The sequence below is a fragment of the Eubalaena glacialis genome, chromosome 15, assembly GCF_028564815.1.
Source record: "Eubalaena glacialis isolate mEubGla1 chromosome 15, mEubGla1.1.hap2.+ XY, whole genome shotgun sequence".
NCBI lineage: Eukaryota > Metazoa > Chordata > Mammalia > Artiodactyla > Balaenidae > Eubalaena > Eubalaena glacialis.
In genome coordinates, this window is record NC_083730.1 from 46,647,972 (window position 1) to 46,663,186 (window position 15,215).

The following is a 15,215-nucleotide window of genomic DNA, read 5'->3' on the forward strand; positions in this document are numbered from 1 at the left end:
GTAGTTGTGGTGCACAGGCTTTGTTGCTCTGCGGCATGTGGGATCTTCCCAGACCAGGGCTCGAACCTGTGTCTCCTGCATTGGCAGGTGGATTCTTAACCACTGCGCCACCAGGGAAGTCCCTAAAGCTAACATTTTAAATAACTGTGGTAGATTTGTCAAAACTAAGATATCAAAATTGGTATATTTAGATAATGCGCAGTTAACTAAATTCCACACTTTATTCAGATTTTACTGTTTCCACCACTAATGTCCTTTCTCTGTTCCAGGATCCAATCTAGGATCCCACGTTGCATGAAGTTGTTATGTTTCCTTAATCTCCTCTGGTCTGTGACCGTTTCTCAGGCTTTCCTTGTTTATGACCTTGACAGTTTTGAGGAGTACTGGCCAATTATCCTGCAGACTGTCCTCTCATTTGGATTTATCTGTTGTTTTTCTTATGTTTAGAACCGGGTGATGTGTTTTTGTAAAGAACACCACAGAGTGGTGGTGAAGTGCCCTTTTCCTCACAGCATATCAGGGGTACATGATACTCACCTGACAATATTTGTTAAAGTAGCCTTTGTAGGTTTCTCCACTGTAAAGTTGCTGTTTTTCCCTTCACCTGCTGTATTCTTTAGAAATGAATCAAGTCTAGCTCACCCTTGGAGTAGGGATGCCGGGAGGAGAGAGGTTAAGCTCCACTTCCGAGGGGAGGGGCATCTATATATATTATTTGGAATTCTTTAGTAAGAAAGATTTGTCTGTTCTTCCCTCATTTATTTATTAATTCAATCATTTTTATCAGCTTGGACTCATGCATATTGATTTTATTCTGTGGGTTATAATCTAATACTATTTAATTTATTTTATTGTTTAAATAGTTCCAGCTTTGGCCATTGAAAGATCTTTATGGTTAGATTCTGTGTCCCTTTGACATGTCCCCATGTTTTGTTTTTTGAGCTCTTTCTTACTGTCTAGTATCACAAGATGCTCCAGGCTCATCTTGTATTTTCCCTGTCCTAGCTTTAGAATCAACCATTTCATCAAGGAGCCCTGATTTCTAATACTGAATGGTATTTAGAAGGCAAGATCTGGGTGTGTAGGTGTAGCACACACATTATAAAATTGTTTCCAGTCTCCTCAGCCACTTTAAAGGGGAGGGAATAAAGATAGAGCGTTTCTTATTAACTTTGTTGTTACCAGAGGCTGTGTTTTAATTATTTTTCAGTAGCAAAAGGTTCATCTAAACTTAATTAACTCCCAAAGGTCCCATCTTCAAACACTATCCCATATGAATTTTGGGGGGACACAAACATTCAGTCTATAACAACGTGTAAGAGAATTTGGCCAATGAGATATCAGGAGAGTCTGGAAAAAGATTCTTCTCTCTGATAAGAAGAAAAACATATGCATAGCCTCTCTTTTTACCTGCTTCTGGAGACTGCTGAGCAAGGATGTGACATTTGGAATCGCAATGGCCATCTGTGACCATGAGTAGAAAGCTAATAAAATGGCAGAGAAGACAAACTGAAACCATAACATCTTTGAGTTACGAAATTGGTCAAATCTGGAGCCACCCCATCTCCTGACCATTTGTTATGCGATATTAAACATTCTTTTTAATTAACCTTTTAGTTGGGTTTTGGTGCTTACATTTGAAAGCAGCCTAATGTGTACCATTTTTCAGAGTTATTATACAAATTAAAAGAAATAATACATAAATGTATTTATTGCAATGACTGGCACATAGCAGGCACTCAGTGAATACAATTATGATGGTATTTCCTCATTTCTAAGACTTGCATTTTCCTCATCTTAAAATTTCCGAAATCTGGATTTATCCATGCCTTCAATTTCCCAAGCTCCTGCAATGTTCCTGTCCTCTTGGATTCTTACATGTTGGGGAGACAGACAAAAGTAGGGTGTGATAAAAGTTGTAAAGAAAATTAAAGCAGGGCCAAGGTGGTAGAGAGATTTAAGACTGTGGGGAGGCTCTGAGAAGAGGTTATATCTGCATAGAGACCGGAATGGGGTGAGGGAGCAAGTCAGGTGGAGCCCTGCAAAAGGAATAGACAGACCAGGAGGTGGGAATGAGAGCGCCATGGTAAAGGTGGTGGTGGTAGAGGGGAGGGATTCAGTGAAGACGGTGTCAGGGTGCCGGTTATGTTTCTTGATCTCGTTGCTGGTTACATGGTATGTTCGGTTTGTGAAAATTCAGTAATTCAGTACACTTCGCTAAAAAGTTACCAAAATTGATGTGCACCTTAAAGCTGAGGGTTTTTGGAATCTACCTAATAGTTCTGCTGTTTGCATTTTAGAGCATCTATGGCAATAGCCTGTTTTCACAGACACTTAATAAAGACATGATAGACTGAAATATTTGCTCCACATTCATGGTACAAACAACCCAAGAGAGTTGTACCAACATTTTGTCAGTTGTGGAACTGTTTGTTTATTTGACTAAGGAAATAGTTGAGATCTTAACTACTCCTTCCTAAAGTAAATCATCTGGATGTTTCCTTAGGAATGTGTATCTCACAGCACACATTCTTAATTTAGGACAGTAGTTCTCAGTTGGGGGAGATTTTGTGCACACAAATTCCCTCACCCCTTTCCTGTGACATCCTGTGGTCACCTGGGATATTTGGTAAAGTGTGGAGACATTTTTGCTTATCAAACCAGAGTGCGTGTGTCGGGGGCGGGGGAGGAAGTAAGTGCTACTGGCATGTATTGGGTAGAGACCAGAGAAGCTGCTTAACATCCTACAATGCACAGGACAGCCCCTCCCCCAGCAAAGCATTATCTGGCTCTAAATGCAAAGTGCCAAGGTTGAGAAACCCTAACTTAGACCATGTTTCTCTGGATGCAAGTTACTGTAATAGCTAGGGTCAAGAAGGTCATGCAAGTTCTGGAGGACCATGGATTTATGTAAATTTCCAAACTGGTAGCATATTGCAGACAATATAAATGGAGTAACTGACACACTCTGTCTTCTGTCCTCCATTCCCACTCCTTCCCACTTCCCTTTGAACATTTTCAGTTCTGTAAGTTTGAGTGACATCCTGTGGGGATGTTGTAAAAGGATTTCAAGCATTGGAAGGACGTCTGGACAAGGTGACCATTATGGTTTCTCCCAACTATGAAATCTGTCATTCTTTTTTCTCACAAGGAACTTGGTGATAGAAAAATGTCATGTGTGACATGTCTTTAAGACTGAAGAAGAAAAGTAAGCTTCTAGTCTCTGTAGTCAAAGAGGTAGTGTTTTTAGATGAACCAGAAAAATCCTTCAAAAGCTTTCCCAATTTACTGAAGTTTAGAAAAAATTTTTAAAAAAATTTCTACCGTTAGATCCCATGCATCCTGTAAAAACTGGCCTTCTTGGTAACTGGAAAGAAAATAATTTTCTTTTTTTTTTTTTTTTTTGGCAGAGCCATGAGGGAAGGTCAAATATCACTGAAAAAATACAATCAATCAATGACTCTTTGTTCCCAAGGTCGGCACCTTTAGAAAAGACTTCCTGCTCTGAAGTCACCTTGACGAGTTTAACAAACAGAATCCTGGAGGACTTACAAGTCAGTGATGACAGTTCTTCCTGGCTAATAGGCTGTCGGCCTGAAGTAGAGGCTTTTGAAGCTTTCTTTTGTGATTCTATGAGTCCAAGGTTAGGTGACCCCTTAAACTTTAATATCTCAGACCAATAGATAACTTACTGAAGATGAGATGTAGAGGGGTACAGAGCAGTTTAAAATATTGTTTTAGGGGCTTCCCTGGTGGCGCAGTGGTTGAGAATCTGCCTGCTAATGCAGGGGACACGGGTTCGAGCCCTGGTCTGGGAAGATCCCACATGCCGCGGAGCAACTAGGCCCGTGAGCCACAACTGCTGAGCCTGCGCGTCTGGAGCCTGTGCTCCACAAGAGAGGCCACGATAGTGAGAGGCCTACGCACCGCGATGAAGCGTGGCCCCCGCTTGCCGCAGCTAGAGGAAGCCCTCGCACAGAAACGAAGACCCAACACAGCCCAATAAATAAATTAAAAAAAAAAAAAAAAAAGCTGTTCATTTAAAAAATATATATATATTGTTTTAACTTTGAGGCATTATAATGGCTTATTGTTTCCATTCAGCCAGAAAGAACTTTAGCCTACTTTAGCAGGGTGGTCAACGGATGATCTTCGGTACCCAAATAGAGGTGACCTAACACATGCCCGCTGTTGCTCGTCAACCTCATGCCCACCCCCGACAATCACAGAAAAACCTGTTACTTCCCTTTCCTACCCACCCTTCCAACCACGCAGAATGTTTTAAAATTCTGTTTCTCCCTTTCATTGTACAGAAGGCAGAATCAGAAATTGCTCTTAAGGTCCCTGGCTTACACCCAACCCATTCTTAAAGCGTTTCCAGCTTTGGCTAAAATAATTTAAAGGAAACAAAACGAGATAAAATAAAGGTCATGGATGCCACTTGTTTATTTCCTCTGATTACATATCCTGAATTTTCTAATTGTATAGACAGAACTGGTCCTCAGTAGACCCTGTATCCACAAGAAGGTCTGATAAACCTGATGTTAGACTTATGTTAGAATTTCACCTATCATACTATTTTCCTCTGGTCTTTTTTTTTTTTTTTTTGAAGGAGGAGAGGTGGTCTATAAAATTTCTTATTTTATGGCTAAACATTATACCATATTTAGAAACTCCCAACTTAAAAATCCAACTTATAAATGACCCATACATAAGTACAATTCCTAGGGCAGCCTCACTCAACAGCTAGTTTAAACATACATTTGTTTTCATGGCTGCTGTTTAAAAAAACTCGACAACCAAGAAAAGCAATATTTTGAACTTTAATTTTTCAACTCTGAATTTGAATTTTAGATAGTAAAATTATATACTTTAAGTCTGACATAAATTCTATAATTGATCATAAATTCTATAAATTGATCATAATCTTTTGCCTGCTCTTCAGATGTTTGGGCTAATCTTAATGTAATAAATATGATTTGGGGTGAGTCATAGTGAAGTTAACTTTAAAGGGGGAGATATTTTCCTTGGAAACATTTATTGGTGCCAAGAATTTTAAAATACAGAGTTAGCAATGCTGTGCTGCACTTGAGTTGTTAGAGCATGTTGTGAACTGTCCTTTCAAGTTGCTTTTTGAGTAATCATGGACAGCTCCTATTTTTAACTTGGCATACACAAATAAACAGAAGACCCAAAAAAGTCAACATTATTTTATTTAGTCAATTTCCTTGGCCCCTAAAGCATTAAAAAAAAAAAAAATCAGAGTTGCTAATAAATAGCTAAAAGTAGGCTTTTTCATATTTAATCTTCTTTTTCCATTCCCAATTATTTTCTAATAAGGATGTTAATAAACAGTGGTTCTCAAACTTGAGTGGCACGTGAATCATCTTGTTAAAACACAGGACTTCTGAGTTTCTGATTCAGTAGGGCTGGGGTGGGGTATAAAAATCTGTATTTCTAACAAGTTTCCGGGTAATGCTCATGCTGCTGGTCCAGAGACCCCACTTTTGAAAACCAATTGTGTAAAATCACAGAGTAGCAAAGGAAAGGGAAGGAGAGCCTGCATAATTCATAGACTGGAGAATTAGCCCTTAATTACAGAGATGTGTGAAACGATATATTCCAAATAAGGAAATTCAGCAACTGAGTTATTCCCATCACAAGAAGATTTTCCACTTTACAAGTAGTAATCAACTACAATAAAATTGCTTTAAACAGTGTTTCCTCCTGGTTCATACCTCTTCTTCTAGCTGAAGATTTACTGATCCTGAGCATTTATCATTTTTGAAATATTTTACCATTTTATTGATGTTTTCTATAATTGCTACAAATGCTTTTGGAATCAGGCAAAATACAAGCCAATCTGTAAAATATATCTTTTCAGATACATCTACATAATACATAATTTCTTAAACAAAAATGATGGGCTGTCTCCACCCTTTTGCTGCAATATATCCCTGAAAATTACACTAAAAAATAGAATGACGAAAACCAGATTTCTTCCCCCCACAGAAGCTTAAGAAAACCAAGAACTTCAAATTGTCCTTTTTCATCACTAGATGGCACTGTCCTGTCAGTAAGTCAAACTGCAGGCACTACCAGAAACTGACCAACAATTGACTCCAAGGTCCAAAGTGGAAAACAGGCATTTTCAATTGGCTTCAAATAAGTGGACTGGCAAAATTGAACAGTGAAAAATCAATGGTTTTAGAAAGTCGTTTAGAATACTTCTGCAGGACTGTGCAATTAGGCAAATTTCAATTTACATTTCTTCTCCTTTTTTTCCTTTCTAGAATGATTCTATCTTGTAATGAAACTGAACCAATTATCTAGTTCCAGAAGTTCAGGCCTTACGTATGACTAACTATAGAAAACTGCTTGTAAAGGAGGTCACAGTGATGCCTTTGGATTGACAGAGAGGCATTTGGTGTCGGGGGACTTGGGTTCTACACAGATTCATCCATTAATAACATTCAGTAAATCCAGTTACTGGCACACAGTGGGTGCTCAAAAAATGTCAAATTAGTTTCCCTACATTCTCCTTTCCCCCACTGTAGGCTTCATGATAGTGGGACAGCTCACAAGCATCTAGAAGGCTGTTTGGCATATAGCGAAAGCACACCTAGTAATTGCCGAATGTGTTAAAGGTCAAACAAAAACTTACCACCCACACTACCTGAGCGTTAAATGTTTCTTCTAAACAAATGAAATTCAGATTATTATTCCACCTTTTTCCAAACGCAGAAAGATACATTAGCTTTTAGGTTTTTAAAGGATTCTTCTGTGTCCAAGGCATTGAGCTAGTGTAGATAAATGGTACGTAGATCCTGTTCTAAAGAAGTTTAGCAGGAGAGATAAAGTGTACATAAATTACTATAACAGAGGTAGAAAAAATTCATTGTGTGAAGGGCAGCTGCAAAAGCAGTTCTGGGGAGCTCAGAAAAGGCAGAAATGACCTCCTTCTAGAGAAATCCGGAGAGGTTTAGGTGCGGGAGCAGATGGGAGGCGGAAGGAAATGATCTGCTTTAAAGACCGCACCGGCCAGAACTTGCAGAGGGAGGGCAAAGAACAGGAAGGCGTGCAATTTGACACCTAGACCGTGTGTCGGTAGTGAGTAAGAAAATGAGGACAAAAAGTTGTGCTAAGGATCTTCACTGATCCTATAAGGGTCAGCTTCTGATGAGGGATACTATGCCCCCAGAGCTTCGGAGAGATTTTTTTGGCAGTGCTCCACGACGAGAGGCAGGAGACAGTTTGAAGGTTAAATAAGCCAGAGCAGATGTGATGAGGACCCGTAATAGGGTAATGGCACCGGGATGGGTGGGTGGAGGCAACAGTCTTTGTGGGGACGACGTTAGTGCTTGGCAGTGCCCTGCGTGTGGAGGATAGGGGAAGGGATCAGAGGGTATCAAAATTTTAAGTCTGAGTAGCTAGAAGGATGCGATTCTCAGAGCACAGCCTGTAGAAATGCTAAGCTAGAATCCTGGGGAAACGCTCTGCGTGAGGAGGCAGCAGGCTCGAGAGTAGGGCGCTGCGGCTCAAGGGGCAGGGCTTACCGCGCGGTCCCAGGGGCGCGCCCCTCAGCCACCGCTGTTACCGGCCACGCTCTGCCTCCCCCATGTACCTGCTGTGCCTCCTGGTGATGTGAGTACAGCATATCCTCCGGTGCCGGGTGGGAAAACCACCGCAGCCTCCCGGAGGTGAAAGGACCCCCAGCAGAGTACTATGGAAGCAAAGGAAGGAGATATTTGAAAGAAGAGCCGATCGACAGTGTTAGAACAAGATGACGATTGAACTAGGCCCCCTGCCCCATTTCCCAGTTAGCACTTTTGGGGTGTAAGGAGGGTGGATCTCCAACATGAGGGAGTTTATGGGCCACTTATTTGTGTATTTTTAGTTTGTATCGTCGGGAACTTGAAAGAGTAGTGGGATGGAGGTATTTTAGAATAGGGGAAATGGGACCTCTCTCTTCTCGTCTCCGCCCAAATCTGCCTTCTCATTCCATCAGCCAGGCGGCACCTGCTAGACTGATGAAAGGAATTCCCATGAAGGTGCGATTTTGAGGTAAGACCTAGAAAAGTGTTTGGCACAGAGTAGGTGCTCAATAATACTTGTTGAATAAATGAATGTATCAAGGCTTAATCAACTGAGAGGATATTGGCATTTTAAAAAGACAGAGTTAAGTAAGATGAATCCCTGATTAGAATCTCTCACTATTTGCCTATCACCATTTCTCAGCGGGGGAGTTATTGGCATTTCTGATTGGAAAAGTCTTCCTGAGTGGCCAATTTTTTCTTGAAGGTTCTGTTCGTTGCTGGAGGTTTAGCCACCCTGCATTTGGAGTACTAAATGCCAGTAGCATCCTGCACCTTGTGACAGTCAAAACACCCCTTTCACACCCTTCCCACCACACCCCCGACCCCGCATTTTCTTGAGAACCTTGTTCCTAAACCAACCCTCCTGCCAGGCTGCACCCTCCCTCCACAGGACTGTCTGGGCTTTTCTGCCGTCTTTGGTCACAGCATCCCAAATTCTGGAAGGTTTTTTTTTGTTGTTTTTTTTTTTTTTTAATAATGAGGCAAAATTGTACCCAGTTGACTACCATCTCTTCTTTCTCCACCCCTTCCTGACCAACTCAACTAACATTCATCTTTTCATTTTCTTTATGATTTGAACACCTCCCTAAAAACACTCACTTGTCAATTAAGCCTTCTGTGGCTTCCCTTGGTATCAAGAAGGCTGCAGACATCTTTCAGCATGTTGTTCTGCTCTGCATACTGTGTTCCAGCTACATGGACTCTTTCTGTTTTTTCAAGGAACCATGCATCCTTGTCTTCAGGCCTTTGCATATGCTCTTCTCTCTACCTAGAACATTCTTCCCCCTCTTTCTCTTCATATCATCTCACCAATTTATAATTATTCTCAGGTCTTAGCTGGGATGCTCAGTGCTGGAGCTCCTTCTGTAGGCTCCATGGCACCGTGTGTTCTTTTATCATTACTCTTCTTACCATCATCCATTTGGAATTTAGCCATTTACTTGTTTACTAGACTGTAAGCACCATGAGGGCAGAACCCATCTGACTTTCTACTGGTCTCCCAATGTCTAGCACACGGTCTAGAATTGAGCAGGGAATCACTAAATAGTGGTCATATGGGGTTAGTTCCTACCTAGTTTATTTTCTTGGGGGCATCATTCATCTTACCATTAGACTATGGTACAAATCCTGGTGTTCCAGCTTCCTTCACCCTAACCATCAAGCTTTGCATATGATAAAAATCTCAATAAATTTTAAAATAATTTGAAGTAAACAAAAAGAGTGCAATGTCATATGTGGTATACATCTGAAACGTTAAGATAAACTTAACTGAGAAAACAATCTTTCATCATATGTGGACTGTATGTTTGAAAAGTGTTATCAGCTGTTAAAATCTGTGGCACAATGAAAGACAGAAAAAAAGCTGTGATTGAGAAATGCTAAAATTGATCTACAGCTCATTTACAATTTCAGTTAAGCTTTCTGACTTTTACTGCAATTTGGCGGTTTTAAAAATATGAACCCCTATTCAATGTGTAATTTCTTTTCCATATAAATATTTGTATGCTTCATTCATGAATAAACTATTTTGCAAAATTTAGATTGGTAATTCTCTCACACCTGTCTAATTATTAGATTAACTGGGAAGTTTCTAGCGATATACACTTCTGGACTTTAACCTTGGAGATTTTAATTTTGCTCATCTGGTATTTCTAATGATCAGGGAGAATGTAAATGAAATTAATGCTCATGTCTTTTTGTAAAGTACTTTCCCCTAAGTTTAAAATTAAAGAAACTTCTGTTAAGAGTTGCCATTTCCCCATTACCTATTAATTTTTTAGAAACAAAAACAAATGTGAAATCATACATTTCTAAAATCCCTGAATGTAACTGATTATTCTTATAAGCTTCAATATTTACCATCTCACTTATACTTGAGTTTATTCTAAAATCTGTTATCCACTTGCATATTAGAACCTTAAGTATAACTCCAAAGTTGTTGATAATTTATAGATAGTTGAACCTACTTGTTATGGGTTGAATTGTGTCTCTCAAAAGAAGATATATTGAAGTCCTAACCCCCAGTACCTCCGAATGTGACCTTATTTGGAAACAGGGTCTTTGCAGATTTAACCAAGTTGATGTCATTAGTGTCAGCCCTGATCCAACAGGACCAGTGTTTTTATAAAAAAGGGAAATCTGGACACAGACTCAGACATGCACAGAGGGAAGTCGATAATGAAGAGACATAGGAAGAATGCCACGTGAAGACAGAGGACTGGAGTGTGCACCGACAAGGCAAGGAATCCTAGAGATTGCTGGTCAACCACCCAACCCCAGGAAGAGGCAAGGAAGGAAACCTGTAGGTTTCAGCCCACACCTTAATTTCAGACTTCTGGCATCTAGAACTGTGAGAAAATAAATTTCTGTTTTAAGCCACCCAGTTTTTGGTACTTTGTCATAGCAGCCCTAACAAACTAACATATTAGTAGACACAACCGTTCACAGTATAATTTGCTCCCACTGAATCTTTAAAATATAGTTTGATTTTGAAGGACAAGCTTAATTAGTCAAAGGCAAAATTGAGGCAACCACCAGAAAATCTCTCCCCCAAGTGCCCTCTTTAGCAGGGTGTTGAAGCCTGTGGACCTCTTCTCAGAATAATGTTTTTAAATTTATAAAATAAAAAACATCGAATTATGAATGAACTCAATTATATTGAAAGTTATCAGAATTCTTTAAAAAACACCAATTTGTGATGCAGTCATGTCATGTACTTCATTATCAACACATTAAGTAATAAAATATAGTAGAAAGTCTATTAATGATGAGAAAAATGGTATTTTAAGATACCTATAGTATTATGTGAAAATATTTGTGAATTCTATTGTCTAAAGTCACAAGTACTGCTATGCTATTGCAGTGTCTTTCCTACACATAATTTAAAGAAATGTTAAATTTCAGTTAAACATTAGTGAGAACAGGTACGTAATTTATTCCCAGCCATGTCTAAGGACCTTCTGAATTCTATCTATGGACCATTTGGGAGTCGGTAAATCCCAGGTAAAGAACTCTTGGTGAGGAAAGGTTCTCTGACTTTATTTACAATATTACCTCTATTTCCCATTTTGATAGAGTTGGGCTCTATCTGTGTGATAGCTATGTGGGTGCCACTCAACATCTCGCTTCTGGTTTATCTCCCTGAACTTCAGAGGAAACCTAGAGACCACATATCGTAGACTCCCAGCAGCTAAGGTTCTGAATGTGATTTAGGTTCAACAACCAGCATCTACATGAGATGTGAAAGAAGGAAGTGAAGCAGAAGCTACGTGTCTGCTGTTCTTGCTGGCAAGCATAGATGTGGATGGAGCTGGGTTTTTGCAGCTATCTTACTCTGGGCTCTAGTGTTCATCTAGTAGATTCCATACGAGATTCATGGGTACCAAGACGCAGAGTCCTGGCACATTTCGTTGGTATGCATCCTAGCAAACGTGGCATGGTTCTGGAGCTGGCAGCAAAAGTAGCACCCGGATCATGGCCGTTTCCACACTGCCGGGTGGCGGTGTTGGTTCCTGATCACAGGAGAGGCAGCAGCTCCCTAAGTGCTTAGGCTCTGCTGGATGGCTTTGAAGTCATTACTGACAGCTCAAAATGGAGTGTTTCCTCAGTCCTTGCCACACGGATGCAATCAACGCAATGCCCTGAAATAAATATCTTCCTGCTTTAACTAGCTAGAGTGAATTCTGTGATCTACAACTGAACTCTGACCCATACGCACTACAATTTCTATTACCTTCTATAAAAGAGCTGTGTCCTGGAGAAGTACTTCTGTCAGCATAGCTGCTTTCAAATATTCTTCACTAAAATCTATACTTCCAACTTCAAACACATCAGGGGCAAAATGCTGAACTGCCCACTGTTCTTTGACCAAAAATAAACATACTCAAATTTATATCATGCAAGGTATTGCAGAAAATACAAAGAAGTGTCCAAGAATTTTGCTTATTCAGTTAGTTATAATCACTTTTTAAAGGAGCAGTCAATCACTGCTCAATAAAGTAAAAATACTGAATTGCTAAAGTAAAAAATATGCCTAAATTATATACCTATTTCTCTGTAAATGTACTTGAATTGGCCTGCTTGTTATATCATTTGAGAACAAAGGCAATTTCTTTTCTAGGATTTAATATTTAACCCTCAAACTAAGCTAGGTGCTATGCTAGTTTTGTAATCTCCTTAGTCAGGAAGTACCATGATGAGGGAACTAGCTGCTTTGCTACTCTGGAGGCCAAAAAGGAAACCACAAATTATCTTTGAAAAGTTTTATTAACAAAATAAACTTGAATTGAAAATTACCTCAATGACTTAGGCAAAATGAAATGGATAAAAAGCATGAAAATTAACTGGCGTGCCAAAGGTCCGCAGGTCCTAAACAGCACGCAAGTGAGAGTTCACTGAAATCCCTAGATTTCATTAGTCATGTTTCTTCCTGTGTGAGAGATATATATATATATATATATATATATATATGTATAGGAAAAAAAATATTTTCCCTCTTTCATTGTAATTCTGGGATAGAGAGAAGGCAATCTTTTGGAAGTTAGCGCTTTCAATACAGAGAATGTGCTTGTAGTTTTTATTTGCACCATTATATAAGAAAGCAGTATGATTTTGTACCTAATCTCTGTGAACATACATTTGTTAAGTCTCTGGAAGGTGAACGCACACCTATATGAATAGGATAACTGTCACTTTATCAAAACCCATCTAGCAAACCCTTGTAAAGTAGATACATTTCTTAATTATGCACAATTCCTTTAACAAACAAAACAAACATATTCAAAAACCCATCTGAATGCAGAAGCCAGGCATAAGAAATGCAGATCGAGAGATAGAACACTGTTTGCCAGTTCCTTTAAGAACCTCTGAAAATCCCGTTTGACTGTGGCGCTGCATATCGATTTTCTGTAATCTTTTAAAATGAAAAAAATCTTAAAACTATTACATATGTTCATTACCTTTAATACTAGGCGACTGTTTTAAAACACCAACTTTGGGAACTTTAAGTTCAGACTATATGTGGGTGATTTCAAGAGTAACGTGGCTTTAACCAAAAAATTACACTTGGTAAAATACATTTAAGAAACTATTTGGGGCCCTTTCCTGCAGTCTAGGAATACAGGTGTTTCCCAGGTCACTGCCGCGCCCGGGTGGCGGGAGCCCCGGGAAGGAGGCGCGGCCGCTGCCCCCGCCGCCTCCATGTTGCCGTCTGAGGAGACTCCGGACAAAGCCCTCGACCTCCAGGAAAGGTGTCCCCGCTCCAGGGCTCACTACACCCGCGGATCGCAGATACAGAAACGCGCCAGGGCTTGTGCGTGGCGGCAAGAAAAACGGAACTTCAGCCAGCTTCCCACGCCCGCTTCTTCCCAGCGGAGCCGCAGGGTCCGCGTTCGCCGCCGCCTGCTCGGCCCTTTCCCACCTCGGGGCACAAAGAGGGAGCGCCGGGCGGGCCGATCCTTGCCCGGCGGAAGCGGGCAGGTCGGGGTGCGGGCCGGGCGCCCGCAGCTGCCCAGGCCCGCCCGAGGCTCCGCGCCCCTGCTCCCCGCACTTACCAGGAGAAGCAGCAGCGCGCCCCCCGCGCCCAGCGCCATCGCGTCGCAGCCTCCGTCTCGGGCCGCCAGCACCCCTCGGCGCCGCCGGCTCCCCGCGTCCCCGCGCGCGCGCGCGCCCGCTCCTCCCCGGCGCCCCAGCCCCGAGGGTCCCCTCCCCCGCGGCGGCCGCGCGGCCCTGCCCAAAGGCGCGGTTCCAGGTGTGGCCTCCGCGAGAAAATGGAGCCCGGAGCTGGGAGCCCGGAGCCCGGCCGAGCTGCTCGCGCTGAGGTGGGACCTGCGTGGAGGAGGGAGGCGCACGGTGGACTCCCGCCCCCCCGCCGCACACGCACCTGGAGCCGTGACGTCCCCGGCTTGGGGACTTGGAGTGGCAGGCCCCGCCCCGCCGTCCTCCCCTCCCCGCCCCGCTCGTCGCCGGAGGGTGGCCCGGCTCTGCAGCCGAGGCCCGCGGCGGCCAGTGAGCCGGCCCGGCCGCCCGAGGCCGCCGGAAGGTCCAGCGCTTTGTAACTGTGCGCGAGGCCCAGGTGGCGCGGAGGAGAAAGACGAGTGACGCTCGGACCCGCGTCCTCACCGCGGCCGGGTGCGTGGGGCCCGCTCTCCGGGAGCGAAGGTTCTGGAGCAGGATTTCAGGTGGTTATCTCCGCGAAAGCTTCTCACCTCTTCCCCTGGCCCCTTCAGTGCTTCCCACAGGTTTGCCGCTTGTCTGGCTCAGGGAGAAGCGGTTATTAGAAGAATCACACATGATCCAAACGGACAGTTCTTCGACCCCTTGTTAACTAGCCTCGACTGGGAGAAAACTCTAGAGGGGTTCAGGGAAACATATACGCTTCGATATGATTTACAGAATCTCTTACACAAAGCGTCACTAGAGGTCAGAATCCTCTCTGCAATAGTTACTTAGCTGTGTGACCTGGACAACCTCTTTGTGCCTCAGTTTCCAGATCTGTCAAATGGGATTAATGGCATCCAACAAATAGGACTGTTGTGAAGATTAAATCAGAAAATCTATATGATGCGTTCTGTAGTGTCTAGCACATCCGGGTTCAACAAACGGTGGTGTTGTAATTATTTTTGCAAGTGTAAATATTAAGTTGGATTCTTCTTGAAAAAACAGAAACTCTAGAATCAGCAACAGATTAAGAAACTTCTAAGAAAGGCTAATTATTGACAATGAAGTATTGGAAGAGCCTATAAAAGTATAAAGGGTTGATTTGCTACTAGAACGAGACATTTGGCATCAGAGTTGGCCGAAATAGCAGAGTTCCTTTTGTGGTTAAAAGTGCCTTCCTCTCCCTCCCCCAGTATCTCCTACCCTTCTTTCCCCAGTTCTAATCTTGCCCCTTTTCCAGATCCAGTACAATGGCCATCTCTGCCTTAGTCCCTTTCTTCCTAAGCTGCCAGGGACCACTCCCTCTTTGAGTTGAGAACCACATCTTCCTCTCTTTAGGGAGTAAATGCAGAGTGACTTTTCTCATAGTGTTACTTAAGTATCAGTGGCTAAACTGAGGACTAAGTATCTAGGAGGAGTGTCTGCTTAGTTTCCCACTGTTTCCAGTGACTAGAACAGTGC

General features: G+C 42.2%; 1 protein-coding gene across 1 annotated transcript in view; it reads right to left on the reverse strand.

Moving 5' to 3' along the window:
- Nucleotides 1–13,756, reverse strand: part of DSG2 (desmoglein 2) — a 48,051-nt gene extending 34,295 nt beyond the window's left edge. The window contains exon 1 of the mRNA XM_061169864.1: nt 13,649–13,756. Within this exon, the coding sequence (XP_061025847.1) occupies nt 13,649–13,687 (39 nt within the window). The 5' untranslated portion in view covers nt 13,688–13,756. The remainder of the gene's footprint in view (nt 1–13,648) is intronic.
- Between the last annotated feature and the right edge of the window lie 1,459 nt (nt 13,757–15,215).